The sequence below is a fragment of the Vicugna pacos genome, chromosome 10 (assembly GCF_048564905.1).
Source record: "Vicugna pacos chromosome 10, VicPac4, whole genome shotgun sequence".
Taxonomy (NCBI): Eukaryota; Metazoa; Chordata; class Mammalia; order Artiodactyla; family Camelidae; genus Vicugna; species Vicugna pacos.
Genome location: NC_132996.1, coordinates 72,607,446 through 72,635,297, shown reverse-complemented (window position 1 = coordinate 72,635,297; position 27,852 = coordinate 72,607,446). Strand labels below are relative to the sequence as shown.

Genomic DNA, 27,852 nt, shown 5'->3' with positions numbered 1-27,852 from the left:
GACTTAAGCTGAGTCTTCAGGGACCTCTTGTATCCAGAAATCACATTTTAAAGCAGTGGGGTCCATGGGGAAAGTTGGGGGGCATCCCCTTAGACGTCAAAATACTGGGACCTTTCCTTTTGGAATTCTGAGCATCACGTCTCTTATGTCACTTTTCAGCCTGAACCTCACAAAGTAGTTGACCTGAACTGATCGTATTGGTTTATTAAAGGCTGTGGTAACAAAGTCCTGCAGCCCCGGCAGCTCAGACAACAGTCCTGGGGGTGGGAGTCCGAGGCCCAGGGGTGGGCGGGGTCGGCTCCTCCTGGCGCCTCTCTCCTTGGCGTGGAGATGGCCGTCTTCTCCCCGGGTCCTCACGTGGTGTCCCTCTGTGTGTGTCTGTGTCCTGATCTCCTCTTATATGGACACTCATCATGTAGGATTCGGGCCCACCCTAGTAACCTCATTTTACCTTAATCTCCTCTTTAAAGACCCCCATCTCCAAATGCAGTCACATTCTGAGGTGCTGGGGCTTAGGGTTTCAACATATGAATTTGGGGAACAGAGCTCAGGCCATAGCACTGATCAGAGCAGAACTACCCACTTTTTGTGGTTTGCGCTGCAGTCCGTACACTCATGGCCCAGTCCCCTGACTCCCTGTTGGGCCGCCAGCATGACCACTGCCAGCCATTGAAGACCCGGGAACGCAGGGCCACAGAGCAGCCAGTGGCTCCACGGGGTATGGAGTGTTTCGTGTGTCTGGGTGAGGGGCCTGCCGGCGCCTAAGCTGGGGGGACAACTGTTGTAGTCTGACTGTTCAGCTGTGCAATCTCCAGCTCATGTTGCAAAGCACATGTTGTAGGAGAAATGCCTGTGTGGTGGGGACTTAGATAATTTTACTTGTGGCACTGAACCAAGCAGAAACATTTGCAACGCAGTGAACTTCGCATTGCTCCAGTTGAGTTGCACAACCCCAGGGGGCGTTGTTTCATTTGCTGTAAATTCAGGCTTGAAGGGTCATCACAACAGGTGTCCAGCAGGTGGCAGTGAAGCGCTTGAAGGAAGGAGCACCCTTGTCCCTAATTTACGCAAATTATGTGTTTGGCCTGTGACGGGGACACCCAGCAGAGCTGGGGTGAATCCCAGATCTCGTGGGGCACCGCCTCCAAGTGCACGTGCCCGGAGATTTGCAGGCAGGAGACGTGCGTTTTCCAGAAGGCATCTCCGACAGAATGGCTAAGCGAGTTGGAGGCATGCTGTTTTCTTTTCCATTCTAGTTACTCTCTGGCTCTGTCAGTCCTTTTAATCTGTCTCCCAAGGGCCAGAAAGCACAACACCTCTTTAAAAAAAAAGGACGGGGGTTAGCACGGCTCATCTTGGGGGAGGACGGGTTCTTACTCTGGTAAGCTTTGAGGTTCTTTGTGATAAACAAGTACAAATTTCTTTTTTTTTTAATTGTGAGTGACTATTATTTCAATTTCAGGCTTACAGAGGAGTTGCGGGAACAGGACAGAGAACTCCCACATACCCTTCACCCAGAGGCCACTCTGCGTCTTTCCCCTTGTCCCAGTAATGGCCCTCATGGTCGTAGCAGCCAGTCAGGGACCCTGCGTGAGCCCTTCCGCCTGGGAGACGTCATCCGTCTTCCCTCGATTCTCTCAGGGACTGTGTTGAAGGCGGCGGGGCTGGTCCTGCGGGAGGCTGTCCCCCAGACTGGGTTTGCTCGCTGCTCCCTCACGATGACAAGCGGGACGCGCGTTTCGGGCAGTGCGTCCGCCCGGGTGGGGCGTGGTGGCCGTTTGCTGTCACTGGCGACGTTCGCTCTGACCACCAGCTCGGGCGGACTCGGCGGGGCCTCCACCGCAGCTCCTGCTTCCCTTTCTGGTTGGTGTTTTCCGGGGTCTTCGCACTGTTTGGGAAAACCCCTCCTCCCACCCTTCTCTCTCCTGATGGCTTCAGCATCCGCTGGTGTTTCCTGCCTGAATTAAGCGATTAATTGCTAAACGGAGATTTCCCACCCCGTCCTTGTCTCACGCTAGTTGGTTGGCTTCCTGTTACCGGGAAGAGCTCTCTCTTCTTGTCTGTTTGTTCCCTTGTTTACGGCAGTGCGGTTTCGTGGATTTCTGTTCATTCAGCAGGTCAACGATCTGTTCGTGCTGTCCCTCTTGGGGCCCGTGGGAGCCCCGTCAGCATGGCCTGTTTGTCCTTTGGCCCTGTCCCCATCCTTTCTTGAGCACATCTTTGCTTCTCGCTCAGCAAGGTGTTCCAAGCTCATCTTGTCCTTCTCCCGCCGCGGCGCCGGAGTTGGCCGTTTCCGTGAGGAGTCCTGGCCTCTCGGAGCACAGGGTGGGGTTAGGACCCGAGGCCTGGCGTTGAGCGTGCTCGCCGCTCCCGGGCTGCTGCTGATCCCCGGCCCTCTCGGGCGCGGGAGCTGGGGACCTGCGTCCACGCAGGTCTGCACGTTTTCTTGGCTTCTCTCTGTGTTGGAAGCCATGTGCTTTCCTGGCACCGTCCCCAGAGTTCATTCTGGTTTTCTCCTGCACGTCGTTGGTAGCTCCCTTCACCAGTGGGAAGCCTGCTCCCTGCCCCTCCTTTATGGGCCTGTTGCTCAGCCCGCTGCACGCAGCCCGGCTGCTGACCCGTCTGGCCGCCACCTCCCTCGGGCCCCCTCACCCCCTCCTCGCCCACCAGGCTGCTGCGCCAGCAAGCACAGCTACTGTCAGGTAACAGCCGTGGTTTAAAAAAGGAGACTGGCAAAGAGGACCCTTTAGAAGAGTGAAGTGAATGGCAGACTGCACCACTGTGGGGCTAGGGGAGGTTTTGTTTTTGTTTCAGTGTTTGTCTGAATTCGTTTGGCTTTGTTTTAAAACAACAGGCTGGGAGAGAGAAGACAGGAGCGGGAAGGAGGCCCTCGGGGGGCCTTTCCCAGGCGGTCTGCTCAGAGTTAACAGCTCTGTTTTCCCTCTTAGCGCTGAGCCTGTTGTGGCTCTTGGTAAGAAGAGGGTGACGCCATCCCGAGGGTGTGACGTGAAGTCTCACGATTTCAGCTTAACTGAGGGAGGGCGGGCGAGGAGCCCGGGCTGGTTGCTCAGTGTCCTCACGCTCACACGGCCCCCTCTGTGCTGATGACAGGGTATTTCGGCTGCGCCGTGGCACAGTCCTGCCTCCTGGAGGCCCTTTGGCGGGAGCTGGTGAGCTGGGCTCCTGAAATTGAAGGAACAAAAATCCCAGTTCAGACTGGTTTAAGGGGAGAATGAAAATTATGCCTACACTGTGTCCTAAGGAGTCCAGGCGTGGTCGTGGCTGAAGGGGTTCACGCGGCATCACCTTGGGGTGGGGGGTGGGGGTGTGTGTGTCTTGTTTTCTCTCCTTCCTGTGACTCCCTCGCCTCTGTTCCCCTGTGTTGGTGGCCCAGCGGCTCTGGGCTCCCGTGACTTCTTTGCCGGCCATCCTGGGGGAAAGAGAATTCCACTTTCTCAGTCGTTGCAGCAGGTGTTCCGGCCTCAGTCGTCAAGGGCCCCGAGGGCCACATGGGCATCCGCAGCCCCGTCTGTCAGGAGTGGAACGTTCTGTGCCGGCTGCAGGGGCGCGGCCGGGCCCCGGGCCCCTGGGAGCGGGTTCGGGTGGTCCCTAAAGGAGGATGCAGGTGCTCTTGTCCCAAAAAGGGGGTGAGGGGCGGGCAGGTAAAAGCACTGTATCTACGGTGACGATCTGCTCTATAAACGGAGGATTTTATGGGAGGCACAGAGCTTGTGAGTGACTCGGGGTTTTGTTTTTTTTAAGCTCATCCAGTGTATGCTTCCCGTGTCTTGCCTGTCATCCGTCCTCAGTGTTAATTGGTGAGGTGTAGCTGCTTCTCGTGGACTGGGCAGAGGTCAGGTTCCCTCGGCCTGCCTCAGTGATCGAAAGGCAGGGTTAATGAGCGCCCCTTCCTCTGGTCACTGTGCAGCCCGGCCCCGACCCCCCACCGCTGCCTGTCCCCGTGTGGCCGCTGTTTCCTCCCCACTGGGTGCCTCCCCGCCCTCCCTGTGAGCAGTGTGGGGTCAGGACCCCACTTTCCTTGCCTTCCACATCTCCCCATCCAGGTTGTTGCCCCGTCCCCGGGATGGCGGGTCTCACGCCCTCACGCTGCCTGTCGCTGGGTGTCCAGGAGGTGGCGGTGGATGGGGTGGGTCTGTTGGATAAGACTTGCTGCCCAGGTCAAGGGTTGCCCCAGCATCGAGCAGTGTCTGTTGGACCCTCTGCCTGAGCTGGACAGCAGTGCCCGGTCACATTGCAGGGCCTCCCTGCTCCCTGTGAGCAGCACTGGGGGGTCCTTTCAGGTCCCTTATGCACGTGACTCTCGTGAGGAGTAGGGTTTCTGTTCACACATGAAGACACAGGCTCAGAGTGAGGTTCGGGGAAAAGGGGGCCTGATCCGATTGACCCAGAGCCTTGTTGGCTCACAAATCACACATCACCCCTTAGAAGGGCTCAGGAAAGGGTAAATCACACTGTGGGGCTGCTCCCGCCTCGCGCTCTCTTCAGGGTGGGTTACAGTTTAAAGCAGTAACCGGATGCCCCTAGCCCAGAGGAGGGCAGGCGGGGTCTCTGCCCAGGACACAGCCGGGTGCCTGCACCTCTCCGGGCTGCTTTCACGCCTCCTCCCAGGGCGGGGAGCTTGGGTAAGCAAGGCCGGGGATGGAGCATCCTGGATTATACTTGCTGGGCTGGTTCCTGAGGCTGGAGGCAAAGACATGCCGTGGGTCTCTCTGGGCTTCCGGTCCCGTGGTTCTAAATGGGAGGAGCTGGGTGCTGCAGGGGCCACCTTGCAGAACCCCCGTCGAACAGCTGAGCACAGTCCTCAGACCCATCACTGGCTCCTTCTGATCCCCACCCAGGGATGCTGACGCGCGAGGCCTGTCTAGAGTGGGGGCAGGGGTCGGGCTGTGTTGACCACACGGTCGGTTCCAGGGGAGGCGGCTGCGTGCCTGGGGGGCTTGGGGCGTCCCGGGTGGCGCCCGGGCTCACAGCGTGGACTCTCGTTTCAGGCCTGCAGGTATGGGCACGTGCAGCACCTGGAGCACCTGCTTTTCTACGGAGCTGACATGGGGGCGCAGAACGCCTCCGGGAACACCGCGCTGCACATCTGCGCCCTCTACAACCAGGTCAGTGAGCCAGGCTCGCGCCCCACGCCCGCCCCCAGCGCGCCAACGCCAGGACCAGGGCCGCGCTGTGCTCCTTGCAGGGGCAGCGTCTGCGTCTGCGTCCGCTCCGGCGGCCTAGCGCAGCCCCGCAGGTGGGGCGGCTCAAACAGCAGACACGGCTTTCTCACAGTCCCAGCGCCCAGGAGCCTGAGGTTGAGGTGCTGGCCTGCCTAGTCCCTGGAGAATTCCAGTCTCTCTTCCCGGTTTGCAGCCAGCTGCCTTCCCCCTGTGCCCCCATGCAGTGGAGAGAAAGAGCTCTGGTGTCTCCTCTCATAAGGCCACTAATCCCATCAGATCAGGGCCCCACCTTCACGACCTCATTTAACCTAACTGCCTCCTGAAGACCCAGCTCCCAGTGCAGTCACTTTGGGGCTTAGGGCTTCAGCACAGGAATTTGGGGAGATGCAAACATTTGGGGCGTAGTAGGGGGTAGGTCTCACCTGCTTCTTTGAGAATGGTTATCCCTGTTGCTGAAGAGGAAGTGGAGTTGGGAGGTGAGAGGCGTGGTCCCGGGACGTGTCGGGGCTGGGCACAGGAAGCCCGCATAGCTGAGGGTGCAGACTCTGCAGTTACAGTGTTGCACGTATCCCTCGGCGGATCCTGGGTGGGGAGGGGTGCAGCTGACAGAGCCCCGGATACCGTGATGGCACCCCACCAGACCTCGATGGGGCCACTGCATGTCAAGCACGTCCCCAGCGGGCTTTCTCTTTTTAATTGTGATAAAACATATAAAACATAACCAAAACTTGCCCACCTAGCTAATTTTAAGTATGCTGTTCAGTGATATTAAGTGCATTCACGTTGTATGACCACTGTCACCATCTCCAGAGCTTTCCATCTTTCCCACTGCACACTCAGTCCTCCCCTGCCATCCCCAGCCCCGGCCCCCAGCGTCTGCTTTCTGTCTCTGAGAACGACAACCCTAGGGACCTCTCGGGAGAGGAATCCTGCAGCGTTTGTCCTGCTGTGTCCGGCTTCCTTCACTGAGCTTCCTGACTTCAGGGTTCATCGGGGTGTAGCCTGTGTCTGGATTTACTGCCTTTTTAAGGCTGAATAATATTCTGCTGTCTGGATGGACCACATTCTATGCATTCATCCGCCAGGGGCACAGGTGGCCCCCACCTCTGGGCTGTTGTGAGTAGTGCTGCTGCGAACATGGGGGTGCAGAGACCTCTTCAGGACCCCACTTTTACTTCATTTGGAGCCTCGATGTGAACAGTTTAAATACAAAGCCCACACTCTTCTGTGTCAGACGGACTGAAACCAAGGCGAGCCAGACATGAGTGTGTTCAGGAAGCAGTGATGGGGGGGTGCAACCCCTGCCCTCCCTGGGGCTGAACCCCAAATGGGGGGTGCACCCCGTGCTGGGGGAGCACCTCGCTGCCACGTAGGGAGTAACTTGGGGAAGCCCCGGCCCCTCCTCGAGGCAGTGGGGAGGGCTGAGCCAGCGGCAGGGCTGGTGGAGGGCATGAGGAGGGGCCGGGCTCCCTGGAGACGGGCGGGGCACTGCTCCAAGGGGCGAGGCCAGCTTCCTTGGTGCCCGAAGCCACGGCTGTCCCGGCCGTCCCTGGTGGCAGGCTCCGCTGCCCTGTTTCTTCCGTTCTTCTCTTTCTCTGATTTCAAGGAGCTTCAGGTCTGGAGGTGGGGGAGGTGTGGACACTCCATGGAACAGCCCAGCAAAGAGGGGGTCGGGGGATCCACACCCTGGAGGAATAGTGAGGAGATCGTGGATTAGGGTGACTGCTAGCCCCCACCCCAAGCTGTATCCACTCTGCTTGTCCTCTCTCTGCCATCAAATCCGAAGTAATGATTCCATCTTTGTGAGTGAAATCTCCAGCCTTTGCCTACACTCAAGTCCTTTACCCTGCTCACTCCGTGACTGCCCCATCCCAGGCCCCCTCTAGCCTCTCTGAAGTCCCACTTTGATTCTACCTACTGCACCCTCTTGAATTCTTACCCTGGACAACTCCTGTGCATTCTTCAAAACCCAATTTAGATATCTAATCCTCAGTCAAGCCTTTCTTTGAGGAGCCCCTGGTAGAGTTAGCTGTATTTTTCACTCTGCAGCCCTTGGCAGTACAGCCAACGTGAAGGACCAGGCCATGAATAGGCCTTTCCTGCTGTCCCTTCCCCTTGGTCCCACTTTCTCGGGGGCATAAACTGCCATCTTCCAGGGTGTCCCCTGTGCCTGGCGCAGGAGAGAAGCTTGGCCGCGTGGGGTTGGGGGAGTGACTGAGCCGGGCTTCAGGGCGTATTCTGAGAGCCCCTGGCCACCATCCTAACAAGGCATATTGAGGGGATCTGCGTGCAGCTGGGCACTCGGTGCTCCTCGGCGCTGGATGCCGGAATGGCTTGATGAGCCTGGAGGTGTCTTCTCAGCTGCACTAGGAAAACACTCGTCAGGAGGCTTGGCTTTGGCTGGGAAAACATCTGCTCCAACATGTGCTTCCTAATTATTGCCTCAGACAGGAAGAGCGTCCCTTCATTTTCCCCAGTAGATTTTAAGCGTATTTTGTCATTAAAAAAAACCTAGGAAACCAAAGAGAAAAAGTATGTTTTCTGTCACCTGAAATAATGGTGAAATAATGATGGTCTCTGAGGGTGTAACCTTTTTAGTAGAAAAGGTTAAGACGTTTGGGAGTCTGTATCCCGGGTGATTAACGGGGCTGGATTTGACCGATCTCAGTCTCTGTGCTCTGGATCTGTCCCCACCCGTCGGCTGATGGCTTCAGGCGGGCCCAGAGGTGCCCTCCTCCCCCCTCCACCACCCAATGCCTTAGGTTAGCGGGTCCAGCAGGCTTTTTCTGCAAAGACCCCTTATTAAATATTCCAGCTTTTCAGACCACGTGGTCTTCTTCATAGCTCCTCAGCTCTGCTGCTGCAGACACTGTGCAGGTTAATGCGCGAGGCTGTGTGCCAATAAAACTTTATTTATAAAACAGGCAGCGGGCCAGTTTAGCCCGTGGGCCCCAGTTTGCCAGGCCCAGGCGAAGAAGGCTGCATCTGCCCCTTCTCCAGACCTAAGTTAAGGACAGACTTCTGGCTCCAGGGCCGAGTGACTTCCTCCCCGCGCACCAGGGAGCCCTTGTCGAGGTGAGAGCTGTCCCCGCTCCAGGGTCCTGGTGCCATTGGCGCCAGCCTGCTGCTATCCAGCCCCACCCATCTGTCCCTCCGCTGCAGCATGGGGTAGAGATGCCTGGGGGCACCTCTGTTTTGGACACCCTGCCTTGCATTACATCCCAGGGGCCATTGTGGAGGGTCACAGGCTTGCTTTTGGTGGCCCCATGGCCCTGGACAGGAAGTCAGCAAGTGTTCTGGGGTCCAGCCCCATGAATCCCTCATGCCTCTGCCTGGGATGCTGCTGTGGCCTTTTTATCTTCTCTCAGGCCCCCCCTGCCCAACCGTTGAGATGTCTCACTGATGTAGTAAGAGAGGCCGGTCCAGACGGCGACTCGAAGTGATTCAGGGACACACAGCTCTGAACACATCAGCATCCTCCGGGAGCTCACAATGAACTGTCCAGGAGGGATGGAGGGCCCCTGGCCTTTGTCACGCACCCCACACAAGCTTTCCTAACCCGAAGCCCTGTCCTCCCTGAGTCACCGACGTGCCGGCCTCCTCGCTGTGTCCCCTTCCTCTTGCTACACACACACGGGATGCGTGTGGCTGCGTGAGGCTGGCTCAGGGCCAACAGAGACTGCTGTACAACCTCAAGCAGAAAGGGAGGTCGTACCGGGCACTCTGCGGAATGATGTTGGGAAAGAGACGGTCCCAGGGTGGGGACACAGTGCCTTCAGTCAGGATATGAGTCAGAGGAGGGGATTAAGAAGCAGCCTTAGTTAGGTGCAGTTGCAAGGCAGGGAGACGTGGCAGTCTGGGTTCCATGGGATCTAAACCAGTACCTTCCTGTGCTGTCTTGGGCAACCTGCTTGTCTTCCTTGGGCTCTGAAATCCCTCCTCTATAATGTGCAGATAATTATACCTAACTCTCAGGGTTGCTAAGAGGCTTAAAATAGAAGACAAACATATGGTATGCCTGGCACACGGCAGAATCTCAGTTAAAGTGGCTGTAATGGTTGTGATAGTGATGGTGACAATGATGGTGATGGTGATGAGGATGATGGTGGTGATGATGGTGATGTTGGTGCTAATGGTGGTGATGGTGATGATAAGGGTGTTGATGGTGTTGATGAGGGTGGTGATGATGGTGGTGATGATGGTGGTGGTGATGATGATGGAGGTGATGATTGTGATGATGATGGTGGTGATGATTGTGATGATGATGATGGTGGTGGTGATGGTGGCGATGGTGGTGGTGGTGATGGTGGCGATGATGGTGGTGATGGTGATGAGGGTGGTGATGATTGTGATGATGATGATGGTGGTGATTGTGATGATGATGGTGGTGGTGATAGTGATGATGATGATGGTGGTGATTGTGATGATGATGGTGGTGGTGATGATGAGGGTGGTGATGGTGGTGATGATGGTGATGATGGTGATGATGGTGGTGATGATGATGATGATGGTGATGGTGATGATGGTGATGGTGATGATGATGGCGGTGATGGTGGTGATGATGGTGGTGATGATTGTGATGATGATGATGGTGGTGATGATGATGATGATGATGATGGTGATGATGGTGGTGATGGTGATGATGAGGGTGGTGATGGTGGTGATGAGGGTGGTGATGGTAATGGTGCTGGTGATGCTGATGATGGTGCTGGTGATGCTGGTGCTGCTGTTAATTTGCTTACCAAGCTTCTCATTACACCTGAAAGCATCAGGTTTATGGATTGATGTATGTGTTGTATCAATTTCAGGCAGACCTCAGCTGCACACTTCTAATAAGGCACACTGTGATAAGAAAAGTCTGTCTTCTTCTCTTATGAAATCAACTAATTAGGGCTTTGATGTAAGCAAATTGCATCTTATCTGCTGACTCCCTCAGCCCGCTGCTGGCTCTCCAGGGGCTCCAGAGTAAGGGACGCAGCCTGGTGTTTGTTTTTCTACCCTAGATGGTGAAGGCAGGGAGTGAGTTTTTAGTATGTAATGTTACTCGGCCAGGCCAGTTGATCTGGAAGATGGAGAATAAAGCCCGCCTCTCTGGAGCAGACCTCTTGATTCTGCTGAGAACCAGGGGAAGAAGCAACAGGCTGTGCTCTGTTCGTGTCTCTGTATTCTTGCCGGCTTCCCACCCAGCACTCGTCAGGATGGTAGCTGACAGGGGTCTCCATGGGGGATCACAGGGGTAATAAACCTCTGAAATTGAGAGTCTGTGGAAAGACGTCCAGACAGCCCCTCCCCTCAGATCCCCCCAACCAGCCTCTGGTGGCCACTGTTGGTTGTCATTCCCTGTGCAGTCCAGGAGGTGCCGGTTGGTCCGGAGCAGCTCAGCTGGTAAAATGTCAAAGCTGGGCTCCCCACCTCACCCTGTATTCTCCTCCCCCAGGCTTTGGGGACAAGTTCCTATAACCCCTCAGTGGGGGAAGATGGGGCCCCCTGAGCACCAGGCAGTCGTGCGCCCTGGTGTGTGTGGGGCGTGGTCTTTGGGGCATCACCCTTAAAGGAGGGTCCGTCTGTGGAGCCAGGTTCCAGCCGGCCCTGATGACATCAACGTCTCAACTCCTTGCACGTTTACTAATCGCTTGCATCTCGGCTCTGCTCGGACTTCTGTCTGCCTAGACAGGCTTGTTTCAAGAGATAATTCAAACCGGAAATGAATTCCTAACTTAGAATTTGGCGTATGGAGTCGTTCTCGTCTGTGACGTTTGAGCGGAGATCAGCTCGATTCAGTGGAAATCAGAGCCCTGGGGGCAGGGGGTGGGAGTTGAAAATCCGGAGTTAAAGCCGTGACCACCGTGCAGACAGGGCAGTTTGGGGCAAAGTAGTCAGAGCCCCGGTTTTGGCCTCTCCTCCTCCATCAGGCCACGTGCGCACAGACAGATGCCACTGCCTCTGCAGCTGCCCCAGCTGCACGCCCATGTCCACCTTCATTCCTCAGCCCATTTACACTGCCGATCTTGTCCCGATGCCGCTGGGCCCTCGGCCTCCAAGTTCCCACCTTTGTTCTCACAGGACGCACAATCAAACTCCACCAGGCCTTGCTCAGGGCAGCGGGACACCCCCGAGGCATTGCCATGATCATCACATCACTGTCCCCACCCAGCTCCACCTCTCAGTGGCATCTTCTCTTAGTGTCTAGACCATATGCTCCGTTGCCCCAGTTCCCCCGACATGACCTCAGGCAGGCCTGCCTGGGTCCTTCGGTACCTTCTAGAGAACACCCGTGGCCTCGGTCAGCACCTGCCAAGTCATCTCTCCCCTGGGCTCTGGCAGCGATTTCCGTAGCCCGGCTGACATCCCTGGGGAGACCGTGTGAGTGGTTCCAGTAACAGCTCCTCCTGCTGTGTAAATAGTGCCCGTCTCTCCGTGGCTCCAGCCTGAAGTCTGGGCGGCCCTCCTGTTCCTCACGATCTCTCTTGTCCCAGGTGTGGTGAGCTCTCTTCTGTCCCTTCCTGTCCTTGCCCTGGATGGCTGCATTCATCCCCAACCTACCTCCTGTCTCCCAGTCTTTACTCCCTGACTTTCCCCAGAACACCAGAGTGGCTTTATACCACACGAATCAGCCTGTGTCCCCTCTGATGAAAAACTCCTTCATGTGAACCCAAAGGCCCTTGTCCCCTGTCCAGCTCGTCTTCTGACCCCCCTCACTCCAGCTTCCTGCAGCCCCAGGGCCTTTGCACTTGCTGCTTTCATGCTGGGAATGCTTCTCCATCTGCCCCTTAGAACTCGAGGAAGGTCAAGGAGGCTGAAGGATGCCTATGTCCTACTGACAAGAAATGGGGGACATGAAATGGGTTTGTGCACTGGGTCCAGCTTGCTTTCTTTAGTTCAAGGAGTGTGGCTGCCTGCCACTCGAACATCAATACTTGAGAGAGGCAATGTTGATAGAAAGGAAAGTTGCTTTTAATTGAGATGCTGGCAATGTGGGGAGATGGTGGACTCAGTGTCCCCCTGAAAGTCCATCTCTGAAGGTTCTGCTCGGCCATGAAAGTTAAAGGGGAAAGGGGAAGTGATCTCAGTTAATCTAAGGTAGGCGGTCAGAGCTGCCACCACCCCACCACCGCTGCGTGTGGGTGTGTCGACTTCTCGCGATCTTTTCTTTAAATGCTGTCTTGTTCACGAGATTGCTGAAGGGGAACCCAAGGAGGAGATCTGGTCATCTGTTAATTACTTGCTCTTCATTCCTACTTCTTTGATCTACAGAGAAAACCCACAGGTTAGACAAGGTATCCTGTGATCCAAAGATCCGAAAAGCAGGGGTGGGGTCGTCTGATTCAGAAGTTAGTTACAATGTTGCTAAAGTGACAAAGTGAAAGGTGTTTCCTGCTGAGGCAGTCTCCTGCAGAGAGCTACGTACATGGTGAGGGTGGAATCAAGGAACTGGCAGATGCGTGTTCTGAACTGTGAAGCATCCGTGTGTGCACACAGACACACGCACACGTGTGTGCACGCGCGCACACACACACACACATGTGGTGTCGCTGCTGTGAAGCCACGTGATCCCTTGCCCTTCAGTTTTGAGATCCCTGTGCAGGACGGGCTGTCGCTTTGAAGTCTGGTAAATATCAGAGTGATGGCTTGTCCGCCTTGGGGTTGGTTAATATTGACTCAAAGTCAGCCCTCTGTGAGAGAGCCGAGGAGTTTTCTGGGATCCTGGCTGGATTCCTCCCAGGAGAGAGTGACTGGCAGTGCTGGCGAGGGCCTATTCTTAGCTTCATAGGAAATAAACATCCTTTCTGATGGGAGTTTTCTGCAGGGGTCCTTGCTGAGCAGTGGGCAGCGTCTGCAAGGAACTGCGGAGTCAGGTTCTTGCCTGGGTCCGGATTGGCCAGGTTGCTCCTGGTGGCTGGGGATGGCCAGCTGGCTGGTCCTTCCAGGCTGCGCTCGAGGTGGGCCAGGGCACACTTAGGCCTGTGCAGATTCAGTTCAGGGAGAGGCCCCCCTGCCCCCACCAGGCAGCCTTCAGGTCCCCTGAACCCCGCTGGGTCCCTCCCCGCTTGCCACTCCAGGAATTCACGCCCTTCTGTCTTACCTGTGTCAACAAAAAATTAATCGGTTGATCTAAGAAAGAAATGGAAAGTTTTATTCGAGCCAAATTTGAGGATTATAACCCAGGAAAAGCGTCTCAGAAAACTCTGAGAACTCTTCTGCCTGTTAGAAATCATGGTTGTATGAGTTTCTTGAGACACAGGGCTTTGCATCAGATACGTTATGGACAGTTCATGTAATCCACACCTAAGCGGCAGCCTGGGGGTCACGTGGCCCCTTACAAGCTGAAGAAGGAATGTTACCGCTAAGGAGTTGCCTCGCTGGTGCCAGGAGAACGTTGCTCTTTATGGCTGAGCAGGTGTTGCTGCCGACGGGGGAGGTTTGGTGGCTCCATTTTGCAGGCACACTGTGCACAGTGAGGGCAGAGAGGAGGCCAAAGGGCAGAGGAAAAACTTTATGTTTAAGTTTTTCTTGTTTTGCCATAAAATATGAATTTTATTTCACATCTGCACCTGCCTCACCCCAAATTCCACCTGCTGAAACTCCACCTGTCCTCCTGGCCCTGTGGCTGGGGCAGGGCCAGAAAGTTCAGGGGCTTGTGTTTGAATAGGACTCTGTTTACAAAACCTGCTGGGCAGGAGTTAAGACTCTGGAATAAAATGACATGACCCAGGGGGTGGTGGTACAGCTCAGTGGTAGAGCCCGTGCTTAGCATGCACAAGGTCCTGGGTTCAGTCCCCAGAACCTCCAGTAAAATAAAGATAGATAAATAAATAAATCTAATTATCTCTGTCCCTCCCCCCAAAAAAAGTCTTGTAAAATGACATGACCCAGGAGGAGTCTTCACCGGCCTCCCTCCAAGGATTGTGGCCTCAGGCCGGGACCCTGGGCCCGTCCCCACTTGAACTGATGAAACTGAGCGGACCCTGTGGGGCCCCCACTGTCTGTTCGTAGGACACAGGCTTCATTCAGCCTCCTGACCTTCCCTGAGCTCCGAAGGGCAGATTCAAACAGCTGCCAATCAGGGAAGACGGGAGGAACAGTCAAGACACGGCAGTGCGGCTGTGAAAGGGTCCTGGCTCCTCCTCAGGGGACACACGTGACAGTATCTCTGAGTTCTTCCGCGGAAACCGAGGTGGAGGATGGTAACTTCAGGCTGAGTGCGGGATTCCTGAGCCCCGCCCTGTTCCCTCCCCACCAGCCAATCAGAAGGAAGCCACACCCCACAGCCCTCTCCCCAGACATTGCCTGTAAAGGCTTCTCCCCCAAACCATCGGAGAGCAGAGCGTGGGTTTTTCCAGCAGGAGCTGCCCGTCCTTGCTCGGCCCTGCAGTAAACCTTCCTCTGCTCCCAACTCCGATGTTTTGGTATGTTTGGCATCACGGTGCATCAGACACACAAACTTTCGTTTGGTAACACTTAATACCGGGGCTCCTCTTTTAAAATCCGGATTTAACTGTACCCCAAATATGAAAGATGTGTTTGCTAAGCATAGTTAAGTCTTTTAAATTTTTCTTTTTTGGGGGTGGTGGGGGAAGGAGGTTTATTTGTTTATTCAACGGAGGTGCTGGGGCTGGAACCCAGGACCTTGTGCGTGCTAAGCACGCGCCCTACCACTGAGCTCACCCTCCCCCACTTAAATTTTCTTAAATGTTTTTAGTTTCTTGAAGCATTCCCTGCACGCACGCTTGTGGGGAAAATGCAGTGTAGACAGTCTCAGCTTGCCCTAAGGCTCCCACCCCTAAACCGTGGTGGGGCCCTGCCCACCGTGAGCCTGGGCCCCGTCTCGCACAACCACAGCTGTTTTGGACACAGCAGGGCTCCTGGCGAATGTTTCTCTCTGCTTGCTTTTTCTTGCATAACCTCCACCTCCGAATATGCTTCACGCCACCTCACGGGGGCTGCCCCGCGGGCCTGAGTCTGCGGCCCCGTGTCCCTCAGCCCCTCCTCGGGGACCCACCCCAGTGTGGTCCCCGGGCCCTCTCTGGGCCCACAGTGGTCCACGGAGGGCAGCCTCCGTCCGTCCGGCCCGCCCGCAGCAGCGCGCAGTCCTAATGTTACCCAACGCAGGTTCACGTGCCCGACAGACAGTGAGGCCAAACGGACCAAAGCGTCGGAGTTTGGAGCAGAGAAGGTTTACTGCAGGACTGAGGGAGGAGGACAGCGGCTCACGCTTGAAAACGCCAAACCCTCAAAGGTTCCCAGGGAAGGTTTTCTTTTTAATAACTTTAAAACCTTTTTTAGAAAATGTATTTATTTACTTATTATCTATTTTTTTTTACCTTTTGGGTGAGGTAATTGGGTTTATTTTTAATTTATGTAATTATTTTAATGGAGGCACTGGGGATTGAACCCAGGACCTAGTGCGTGCTGAGCATGCGCGCTACCACTGAGCTACACCCTCCCCCGAGGGAAGGGTTTTTAAAGGCAACCTTTGAGGTGAGGGCTGTGGGGTGTGGCTTGATCTGATTGGCTGGTGGAGAGGGAACAGGGCAGGGCTCGGATCTCGCACTCAGCCTGAAGTTAGCATCCTCCACCTCAGTTCCCGCAGAAGAACTCAGGGTAGTGTCACGTGTGTCCCCTGAGGAGGAGCCAGGACCCTTTAACAGCCGCACTGCTGTGTCTTGACTGTTCCTCCCATCTTCCCTGATTGGCAGCTGTTTGAATCTGCCCTTTGGAGCTCAGGAAAAGGTCAAGGAGCTAAATGAAGTCTGTGTCCTACAAACAAGGAACAGAGGACACGGGTGGATTTGTACGAGGAGGGGCCCCACAGGGTCCTGCTCGGTTTCGGGGGGAGCTGCTGGCCTGTGCTCTTAAGCAGCTCCATAGGTGGGAACCTGGTTAGTGGCTCCACTGGCTTCTTCATTCAGCAGTTACTTCCTGAGCATCCAGCCTGGGTGACTGCAGCTGTTGCCTCTGCTCTGGACTCTGCAGGTGAAGGTGGGCCAGCGGGCAGGCCCCATGCTGGGGTGTGGCTGTGACTTGCACTGGGGCCCTGGTGTGGCCCTGCACCCACACGCACCTGATCGTCTAAATGCTCTTCCACAAGCATCATTTGCTCGTTCTTAACAGCCCAGCTGCGTCTGCTAGGCAGAGCACGCTTCCCATCAGTAAGCTTCTGATACCGGAGTGAGACGGGGGCGGGCACAGGAGGACGGCCATGTCCCCAGTCTCGGACGAGTCCCTGGGATGCCCCCTACCAAGTGAGGGTCCTCGACCTCGCGCAGAAAAGAATTCAAGAGCGAGCCACTGTTGAGTAAACGTAGATTTACTTAGGGAGATACACACTCCATAGACAGTGTGGGCCCCCCCGGGAAGGCGAGAGAGAGGGGGCAGGGAGCGGCGCTGCTGGATTTCATGTGCTGGTAAGTGGGAGGAGCGGCCCCGCTACTCTGGGGGGGGGGGCGGGACTCCCAGGAACTGGGCCGCCGCCCTCTCCTTTGGCCTTTCATGGTTAGCCTCGCAACAGTCCTGGCACCCGTGGGGGCGCCGTCACCAGGCCAGGGCGCTGCAGTGTGTGTGATGCGGCTCGAGGCCCCTGGAGCCGGAGGCTCCGCCTCTTGGGCCTCCGCGCTCCTGGGAGTTGCCTTTCCTGCCACCTTGGAGCTTTCTGCTGCGTCTTTACTTCAGTGGCTGTGTCCCTCCTGTGTCACTTCCACTAGTCTCTTTATCTGAGGTGTTTGTCCCCACCCTCCTCCATGGGGGTTTCAAAAAGGGTGGCCCCTCTGGGCAAATAGTAGCTCACTAGATGGGTTTGAATAGACTCCTTTTCGTGGTACAAACACACGAGAAATGAGCATTGGCTGCCTCTCAAAAGCCGTTCGAAACCACAAGTGCAGAAACCAGCAATAACAACAGGTGCCTCCTGCTCGCTCCCTGAGCTTTTCCTCCTTCCTGAGAAAGTAGATCTTGTTCGTTGGTAACGACTTTGCAGACACATTCTTTGCTTTTCTGTAATGCAGACTCTAGCGTGTAAGTGAAACTAAGCTATACTGTTGTTCCGAGACTTACCTTTACTACTGTTGTTCTTGTCAGTTTGTATCCGTCTGCCTTGTTCTTTTGCTGCCCTGCCTCAGCAAAGAAGGTTTTGCAGGGGACAGTATGGAGGTTTCTTAAAACTGAAGCTAGACTTACTGTATGATCCAGCAATCCCACTCCTGGGCGTGTATCCAGAGAAAACTCTGATTTAGAAAGACACCTGCACCCCAGTGTTCACAGCAGCACTGTTTACAGTAGCCAAGACGTGGAAACAGCCTAAATGCCCATCAACAGCTGACTGGATAAAGAAGCTGTGGTGTGTGGTGTGTGAATACACACACACACAATGGAATATCACTCAGCCATAAAAAAGAATGAAATAATGTAATTTGCAGCGATGTGGATGGACCTAGAGACGATCATAGTAAGTGAAGTCAGACAGAGGAAGACAAGTATCCTATGATATCATTTATATGTGTATCAACTGAAATAAATGCGTAGCCTAAAAGTTGAGAGTTTTATTTTATTTGGCAGGAGGACGTGAGCCAGGATGACAGCCCCTCAGATGGCTCTGAGGGGCTGCTCTGAAGAGGTAGGGGAGGAGCCAGGATATACAGGAGCTTTACGACAGAGACCAGGCAGTTGGAGCAATAAAAGATGACTTGCTGTCTAAAGAAAGCCAGGCGTCTCAAGTTAACGAATGTAGTGCTTTTCTATGTATGAGGAAGCAAACATTTGGGCTCAGTGAACTCATTCCTTTGACAAGCACCTAGCTATCTAGGGCCAGTATCCTGTCCTTTCTTATTCTGAGTCCCCTCAGAGGGCACCATAGGCCGGCTGCAGGCTGGTCTTCACTGGGGGGTGGCGGCAGCTGCTAACGACTTGATGGTTTCAGCATTTTTTGTTCACTGATACGGTTTTGCAGTATTTTTCATTCACATGTGGAATCTAAAAAAATGATACAAATGAACTTATTTACAAAAGGGAAAGAGACTCACAGACATAGAAAACAAATTTATGGTTACCAGAGGGGAAGCGGGAAGGGATAAATTAGGAGTTTGCAGATACTAACTATGATATATAAAATAGATAAACAGCAAGGTCCTACTGCAACGTGCTGCACTCAGTAGCTTCTAATAGCCTAAAATGGAAAAGAATCTGTAAAAGAAGACATACATGTATAACTGAGTCGCCTTGCCGTACACCTGAAACTAGCACAACAGGGTAAATTAAGTCTACTTCAGAAAAAAGGTTTTTTTTTGTAAAGAATGTTCTAGAATGATTCCCACTTTCCCACTTTTAGAACATTTTTGCCGCCTCCGGGTTTTCTCTTCCTTTCTTTCCTTTCGTAGTTTACTTACAGGCTTTAGATTATCGCATACTTTCTGCCCACGTGCAAGCTTCTCTGTAGACAGACTCTTAGAAAGTGCACTCATTCGCTGTGGGGCTGTATGTATTTTAAATTTTTATAGATTCTGCAAAGCTGCTGTCCAAGGTATTTGCAGCATTTAAGCTTCAAGGGGTGGCGCGCGGGGCCGTCCACCTGCATCCGGCCGCTCCGCTGACTCTGCATCTTCATTTCTCTAAGTTCTTGTGAGCTCGCCCTCAGCGGGCTTCTCTGGAGGATGCTGGAGTCACCACTTTACAGATTTCCTCTCTCCACTCCGCAGGACAGCTGTGCCCGAGTGCTGCTGTTTCGAGGAGGAAATAAGGAATTGAAGAACTACAACAGCCAGACCCCATTTCAGGTAAACAGGGGCTCAAACACGTGGGATGCTGTGGGTCCGTTGCCAGGGAGGAGACCCGCGTTCCTGCCCGGCCTCTCTGCAGCTGGACAAGAGCTCAGCCGCTTGGTCCAGGATGGGGTCTGTGTTTGGAGCTGCGTCCCTGGACCTCCATCCCGTAGCGCCCAGGCTGCCGTCCTGTGTCACTTCGCCTGCTCATATTGGCTTCTTCCCAGTTGGACCAACCAGCATGACGGACGCAGCGATGCCCCTGTGGGGGGCATTCAGGAGGGCAGCTTGGGAAAGGCAGTGCAGACCTGGGTGTGTTGATTGTGCAGCTGTGGGGCAGTGCTGGCTCGCTGCCTGCCTTTGGACGGGGAGGGCTCCGTGAGATCTCCCAGGAGCTGACTTGCTGTCCACCCGGTGCCCCCACTCGGCCCCGCTGTCCCAGGGCAGAGGTGAAGGACCGTGGTGTTTTGCTGTGGCTGGGGTGAAAAGCCAGGGTCCTGATTTTTTTCAGTTGTGGTAAAATGGATATTACACCAAATTGACCACAGTTAGCATTTCGAAGTGTGTAATTCAGTGTCATAAGCATATTCACAATGTTGTACTGGCATCATTTCTGCAGAGTTAAGGACCCTCTCGTCACCCCAAGGAGAACTCTGTACCTGCCAAGAGTCACTCCCTACTCCTCCGCCCGAGGCCCCAAGGTGGCCACTGACCTGCTCTCTGTCCCCGTGGACGGGCCCCTCTGGGCGCGTCACACGGATGGAGTCACACAGCAGCTGGTCTTGGTGGCCGGCTTCTGACACTCGGCGCCGTGCTTTCCAGGTGGAGCTTGGGTAGCATCCCCTGGTGTGAATACGGGGCTGGCCGAATTTTGATGCAGCTGACCAGATGGTTTAGGATGAAAAAAATTTTTTTTTGGCTAAAACTCTGAGTTACAGAAATCCTTTTTGATCCTGAGCACAGTCAGCTGTCTCCACATGAGCTGGAAATTGAGGTGACTGTGGTTCTTCTTCTTCGGAAGTGATTTTTGCGTCTTGTCGGGCTGAGAGAGGCCTTTGATTCAGAGCTGGCTTCCGCGGGTGACTGCGCGAAGACTCGTCTCAGATTTTACTAATAGGCAGGGCTCGGTGTCTCCAGAGTGAATGGGCTTCTCCCCGGGGAAGGTCCTCTTCCCAGGGGGCCCCTCCCACCTTGTCGTGGGAGGCGTCTGTCCCTTTGGGCTCAGGTGTGGCTTGGTGATCTTGATTTAACGCTTTTTTTTACCATTAAATAATATGTTTTCTTGAGCCTTTTTTTGGAAGTCAAAACGTTGCTTTAATTGCTTAGAAAGGGGGAGGGTATATATAGCTCAGTGGCAGAGCGCGTGCTCGGCAGGCACGAGGTCCTGGGTTCCATCCCCAGTGGCTCCGTTACAAACAAACAAACAAAACTAGTTACTCCCCTCCACTCCCAAAAAATTGCTTGGAAAATGGCAGCTGATGCCCTTTGATTCATAGAAAGTGCTTGGATAGCACATCAGTCATTTCTGCCCTTCTGGGCAGAGGCTGGTAACTGCCATATGGCTTCCAGAGAAGTGGTCACGCCTGGCGTCCAGGCTAAAGGGCACGTAGCTGTCTTCCTAGGCAGTCCCCACTCCCGTCCCCACACCACGGGCAGTGACCACCTGGGGCGGGGACACCCCTTCTTCCGGGGCCCTAGCGGGAAGCTTAGCGCGTCCTCTGGGCTGCGGAAGGGCCGCAGCTCAGACCCAAGGCCATCTGTCCCTATTTTGCTAACAGTCATCGATCAGGTGCTACCAGTGGTTCTGGAGGACAATTACGCAAACACGCTTGAATAATAGGACTCTGTCCTGCAGACGCTGCTCTTGTGATGGGCGGAGTAAAAGCCCAGGGTGCTTGCTCTGCACACCCAGCACGGACTCCCCCGACGGCGCGTGTCAGGAGCTGGTCTCCTCCCTCGTGCCTGCCGCCTCCTCATGCTGTCACGGTCCCGAGGGACTGAGTTCTGGGCAGCCTTGGCTGCAGAGTGTGCCCAGCATTCACGTCTCACGCTCAGCCCTTCCCTTCCCAGAGCTGAGGAGTGAGTCACTGTTGAGTCTGCGGGGGAGCGATGCCTCACCACTTCATTTATCAGGGATCAGGGGCACTCACCTAGAAAGCCTGGGTGATACTCAGCTGCTGGGTGAACGTGGGCTTTTCTATGAAATCTTGGAATATTTGACCGAGTTCATCTGGCCAAGCCTTTGCTCAATGATTTTATCTGAAGGCTGAAGCAGCAGCAGCAGAAAAATTAGGAACTTGAGAGAAATGCAAAGTCTTAGGCTTCCCCTCAGGTGCCCTGAATCGAAAGCTCGGGGGGTAGGCGTGGGGCCCTGTGTTCTAACAAGCCCCCAGGACCCGGACGCAGTCTCAGGTCTGAGAGTCAAAGGAGAGACAGAGGTGACTTTTCTAAGGAAGAGGAGGAGGAGGAGAACCTACAGCATCACTGGGGTGTGCCTTACACAAGGACGAGGATGCTGGCGGTTGTCCGAGTCGGCTCCGGCCGCCGTGACAAAGCACGCAGACCAGGGCCTTCAGCAGCAGGCACGTCTGTCTCACAGGCTGGAGGCTGGAAGTCCAAGGTCAGGATGCCGGCAAGGTTAGCTTCTGGTGAGGGCTCTCTTCCTGGCTCTCAGATGCTAGTGTTTCTTCTTTGCGGTGCGTAGAGAGAGGGGGTGGGGGAGGTTTCTGGTGTTTCTTCCTCTTCTTGTAGGAATAGCAGTCCTGTCTGATCGGGGCCCTATGCGTATAGCCTCATTTGACCTTAACTTCTTCCCTGAAGGCCCCATCTACAAATAACACCACAGTGGGGGTTGGGGCTTCAATATATGAATTTGGTGGGGGGGGCCATAATTTAGTCCATGACATTGATGATGGTGATTGTGATGATGATGGTGGTGATGGTGGTGATGATGATGATGGTGGTGATGGTGATGATGATGGGGATGAGGATGGTGATGGCGATGATGATGGTGGTGAGGATGGTGATGATGATGAATCTTCCTAGCTGCACATTTAAATTTAAAGCTCACCAGTGCTCTTCTGTATGTTCTTATTTAATGTTCAACAGCCCAAGAAGGTGGACATTTTCATGCCCAGCTTGTGGGAGAAATGGAATTACAGAGATGGACGCCTAGGATTCCAGAATCAGTCGGTGGCCTCCAGGCCTTCTGACTGCCAGTCCAGGGCTCTGCTGCCTGGAGTGAGGCAGACTTCCTTCTGGCCTGTGGTTTATGAACAATGGCAGGGATCCTTTTATGTTCCGATTGCTCGGAAGATAAGGAGACATGGAATGGACAGAATTCTAAAGATGTGGAAGGTCTAAGTGAAGGGGGTGTGCAGCAGGGGCAGGGTCGGGGGAGAGGTCGGAACGGCCGTCGAAGGCTGTGGGCTGTGGTGTCCGCTTGGCTAGGCACCAGAGCCCGTTATGTCATCTGACACCCAGGCAGGCATCGCAGTGAAGGTACTTTGTAAGTGTAGTTCACATCCAGTCAGATGACTGATCTAGTCCATGTGGGTGGGCCTCGTCCAATTAGTTGAAGGTCTTAGGAGCAAAAACTGAGGTTTCCCGGAGAAGAAGAAGTTCTTCCGCCTCAAGACTGTCACACGGAGACCTCACCCGAGGTTCCAGCCTACTGGTCTGCCCTGCAGATCTCAGACCTTAAATGGGCCGGTTCCTTAAAATAATCACCGAGTGTGTGTGTGTGAGTGTGCATGTGTGTGTGTCCCTGGAGGTCTCTGGCTGATACACGGGGAAACCGATCTGAACGCTCCCGCCTCCTGGCAGCGCCATTCTGAAGGGGTTTCCGTAGTTTGAAGGGAACAATTCCAGCACCGAGCATCGTGTGTTTGGAGAGATGGCGTCCCCACACACATGTCACCTTGTGTGGGTCTCAGGCTACTCAGCAGCTGCCCAGCTGGAGTCCAGGACAGAGAGGAGGCGGAGGAAGTAAGGGGGAGGGGACAGGCAGCGAGAGTTTGCAAAGTGTTGCAGGTCCCGCTGTGACTCCGGGAGGGAGGTGCGAGGACGGGCGGGGCAGAGGGCAGAGAAGCCCTTACAGTGGGCTCTCTGTGGTGAAGGTTGTGCCCAGCCATGGCGGCTGCCTCCCGTGAGCAGGAGTCTCAGCCCCGCTGGGCACTCAGCCTCTTCCTAGTGTCACCCGAGACCCGGGTTCCCTTCATCCCTGCTTGGCGCAGAGGTGGGGTGGATGGCCGGGGTCTGAAGCTCCAAGGGCACAGTGAGTGTTGCCCATGGCCCCCAGGACCCTGAGTCCTTCCTACGCCATCACACTGGACGTGAAAGGAGAAGGGCCAAAGCCAGAAACGTGGGGTCTTTAATCCCTCAGCTCGTAGGTGATAAGTCGCAGGGCTGAGCTGGCCTTTGGTAGATGCCCGTAGATTCTGTCTCCTCACCTCCTCACCCTCTGATTCACTTTCCAAAGCCCAGGACGTGGCTTTGCCGTAGCATGTTCCCAGGGGGACACGCAGCTCATGGGAGTGGCCTTAGGTCTCTCCTGAGATGTCAGATCCCGGCTGTTGTTCTCCAGACCTATAAGCATCTTGGGTGCTTTCACCCGGAGCCCCAATCAAGCTCCCTCAGCTTGTGACGTGGATGGAGAGGAACCAGCCTTCTCCCAAGCCACGCACCACCCCGGGCGATGCGGGGGCACCTTGTAAATGACGAGCCCCCGTGTCCTGCTGCCTGCGCTCTGAGCAGCTGCTCCTGGGTTGGTGTGCAGGCCGGCAACAAGGGCCGTCTGACGCTTCGGGGAGCGGCCGAGTTCTGGGTGCTGTACTTTTTCTGGGAAATTGATGGAACCCACTCAGCAGGCACGTCTGTTCCCTGTCCCTCCAGACACCTCTCTGGACATCTTTCCTTGTTTAGCGATTTGGCAGGGAGACTCTTTGGCAGGGCCACATGTCGTTGAAATCCACACGGATGGCAGAGCAAGGTCAAGGCGGTCTTGTCCTCTCTCATGACCTTGTGCTTCCACGCTGGATGTCGTGAGCAGGGTCCCCGCTTCCTCCTGCTGTGCTGCCCTCTGTGCTGCAAGTGGGCTCGGGTGACATTGGGACACTGCAGAGTTGACATAAGACGTGCACTGAATGCACAGACACACGTGAATGCAGATGCACATGCACACACAGTGCACACATGGACACACATGTACGCACATGCACAGACACGTGCACAGAGAAGACACATGTACACACGTGCACACTTGCAGACAGGCACACGTGCACACACGCATACTCAGACATGCACACATGGACGCACGTACACAGACACGTGCACACAGATGCACGCGCACACATGCACACACGTGCACACATGGACACAGTATATATGTGCACGGAGACACAGACATGTGTACACAGATGCACACACACGTGCACACAGACACAGTGTACACATGGACACACACGCACACAGATGCATGTGCACACAGATGCACACGCGCAGGCACACAGACCCCCTGGAGGAGCTTATCTAGTTCAGGGTTTGGAGATTGTGGCCACGCCTGTAAATCCACCCCCGATAGTGTCTGTGAAGCCTCGTCCCCACCAGGAGCACCGTGAATCTTTCCCCTCATCCTCAGGGGAGGTCACAGTCCCCCCTTTCTCCCCTTCTCCCGCTCATAGAGACCACCACCCATGTGACCCCTGCCCCCACCCACAACGGACCCAAGGACGACCCCAGCCTGACCTTCAGCTCACGTGGCCCCATGCACCTGCGCCCCGTGGATAGTCCGTGTCTTGGTGGGCGGGTCAGCGGGGGGAGATATCAGACCTGTGTGCACATGGCCACCACCAGGTGAAAAGATCGCATCGTGGCAGGTGACAAGAAGAGTTACCAGGGCCGAGTGAGATGGTCCATGGGACACGGGTATGGGAGTGGTACCTCTGCTGGGCCGATGTGTGGGGAGTGGGCACAGCACTCCAGGGAGATGGGGCAGGAGCAGAGGTCCGGGGTCTGGAAAGAATGCGCCGTGTTCAGGGAAGGAGGCGTGGGTCCAGGGCCATGGGGGCCCCATGCAGCAGGGCAGGGAGGAGTGTCACGGAGAGGTGCTGGACTAAAGAACAGCCCCAGAGGACAGAGGTCTTACCCCTGGGACCTGTGGACATGACCTTGTATGGCAAGGACTTCACCGGGGCAGTTACCGATCTTGAGATGGAGAGTTTGCCATGGATTGTCCGGGAGGGCCCAGTGACATCACACGGTCCTTGTAACAGGATGCGCACAAGGAGGAGGCTGTGTGAAGGCTCAGGCGGAGACTGGAGGGATGTGGCCACAGCCAGGGAGCACCGGAGCCCCGGAGCTGGAAGGGGCAGGAGGAACCCTCACCCAGAGCCTTGGGAGGGAGCCGAACCTTCCCACATCTCGGTTTGGACCTAATGATGCTGATTTTGGACTGTGGCTTCCAGAACTGTGAGAGAGTAGAGTCCTGCTGCTTGAAGCCGTCCAGTTTGTGGTCCTCTGTCCCAGCAACCTCAGGACACTGGCACAGGAGGCCATGGGTAGTTGTTGAGCAGTGAGCTCACCCGGTCCCCGGCTGCTCAAATCACCGGGTACCCTCCTGCCCGGCCCTGCACAGGCTCACCCCTTGGTTTCCATGGCTTTCCCTTCTGCCCTCTGTGAAAACTGTCACCAGCTGGGTGCACCTCTGCTCTTTGCCACCAAGTGAAAGCCACCTAGGGAAGCCATGGTGTGGGAGCCCGACCGCACGGCCACCTGAGGTGGCGCTGGCCCTGCACATGGTGCGTCTTAGCCCACGTGGGCTGCGGCGACAAGTCCCACAGACAGGGCGGCTGAAACCGCAGGCGTTTGTTTCTCGCAGTCCTGGAAGCTGGGGAGCGCGCCGTCAAGGTGCCAGCCCCTCCGGTGCCCGTGAGGGCTCGCTCCCCGCTTGCAGACGGCCGCCGTCTCGCTGTGCCCCCTTACGGCCTCTCCACTTTAGCCCCTTTCATGAGCGTTCTGTGAGAAGCAGCACGTGAGCTCTGGCAGGAGGAGGTACGAAATACGACATTTCATCTCAGCCTTTCCATGGCTGATGACGAAAGACTGTTTCTTTCAGTCCAACCAGATTCTTTCTTTTTCTCTTGTTGCGTTTCTCTGGTGTGTTTTGAAGCAGCGCGGTGGGCGGGACCTGGGCATCGCTGGTACCTGCCTTATGTTGCATGATCCTCTGACCATGCCATTGCCATTGGCCAGAGCACCAGTTCTCCCTCATTTGTTGACGGAATAAACCACAGTCTGTGGCTTTCCACCTGCCATCCGGAGGGTGGATCTGACTCCAGAGACTCGGGTTGTGGCCTTTAAGAGTCTTTTAAAAATTAAATCGTTTGCTGACATTTAAATATTCAGAAATTTCATATAAAGATTCAGACCTCCAGCTTCCCTGGAATGATTAGGAAAGGTGATCAGGCAGCCTCTGTGTGTGCTGGCGTTTGGCCAGGGTCAGAGAGCACTGCTCCTTTGTGAAGGTCGGCACTTTCCAGCTTGCCGCAGTCCCCACCACTCCTTACTGTCCACCGCCACCTGCCTCTTCCGCCTAGTGAACAGCTGGTCCCTCTAAGCACTTCGGTCCGTGATCCCTGCTTAGAGCTCGCAGTCAGAGAAGCCATTCATTTTTAAGCAGTTTCTTTTAAAAGTTCTTATTTGGGATTCAGACTCTGTGTTCCCATGGAAACAGGAAAGTGGAAGTTGTGTTCTAGATTAGGGCATGGAAACCTGGGTAACCCAGCATGTTTTGGCTGATATACTGGGTTTATCTGTGATGAAGCATAATCCAGTTTCAAGTTCATTATTCCAACCAGTGCACGCTGGGTTGCCCGTGAGAGCCACACTCTGTTCTAGGTGCTGGGGTATTCATCAGTGAACAGCCACGCCCTTGCTCTCACAGAGTGGACGTTAATCAGACTGATTATGACAAGTAAAAAAATACACACATAATACATCAAGGTTGCTAAATTACAGGAAGGAAAATAGAGCAGGAAGAGCAGGGAGAGAGATGGGGCATCTTTTATGATGGGGGCCTCTGACATCTGAGCACAGACCAGGAAAAGGGATGGAGGGAGTGGGCCATGCAGATACCTGGGGGATGGGAACAGGCACGTGCAAAGGTTCTGGGGTCAGAGTGTGCCTGGCCTGTTTGAGGGAGCAGCAAGGAGGCCAGCCAGCTGGGGGAGCGGGGCAGTGGAGGCCCAAGGGGGGCCACGTGATTTGTCGAGGACTTCGGGTTTTACTCTCAGCGAGATATGCGTACCCGTCGGGGCAGCAGGAAACTCAACTAGAAACCAAGCCATCCCATCCAACAGTTCATCATGATCCCATAGGAAAAGCGGGGCTGATTCTTACCCTTTAAGTGGCAAGAGTGAGGGGTGCCTCGTGAATTGAACAAGCTTGGGGTCAGGACAGGGAGAGTTCCTTAATTAACTGGTTGATTGTGCAACATTGGGGAAGGGGTGGAGAGGCAGAGAACAAGGCTGTGCAGGATCTGGCTTGAGGTCCAAGTCATTGAGCCTGACGACTGAGGGTCCAGGGGAGTGCTGGGTGGGCACCTGGTTGAGAGGAGAGGGCACATCCTTGGAGCTCTTCTCAGGACCCCTGGACCACAGCTGAGGCGGTAAACCCAAGCTTGACAAATTTAAAGTTATGCAGTCTGCAGCCTGTCCCCCTAAACAGGTCAATGTGCAGCCAGCCTTGAGAGTGGCACCGTGTCCCCAGGCACATGGGCAGAGCTGGGCTGGGGCCCGGGGAGGTTGATTTGCAGGTGTTGCTCTCCAGGAGCTGAGAAAAGCACACTCAGTCCGCTGGTAACGTCTGAAGGTCAGGAAGGTATGTGAACATCTTATCCTATTCAGTAAAAGCGAAGGAGA

At 55.0% G+C, this 27,852-nt stretch overlaps 1 protein-coding gene across 1 annotated transcript in view; it reads left to right on the top strand.

Annotated features, from left to right (window-relative positions):
* SHANK2 (SH3 and multiple ankyrin repeat domains 2) overlaps window positions 1-27,852 on the top strand; it is a 490,743-nt gene that overhangs the window by 119,652 nt on the left and 343,239 nt on the right. Inside the window, exons 9-10 of the mRNA XM_072970511.1 lie at window positions 5,010-5,126; window positions 18,872-18,949. Of these exons, the coding sequence (XP_072826612.1) occupies window positions 5,010-5,126; window positions 18,872-18,949 (195 nt within the window). The remainder of the gene's footprint in view (window positions 1-5,009; window positions 5,127-18,871; window positions 18,950-27,852) is intronic.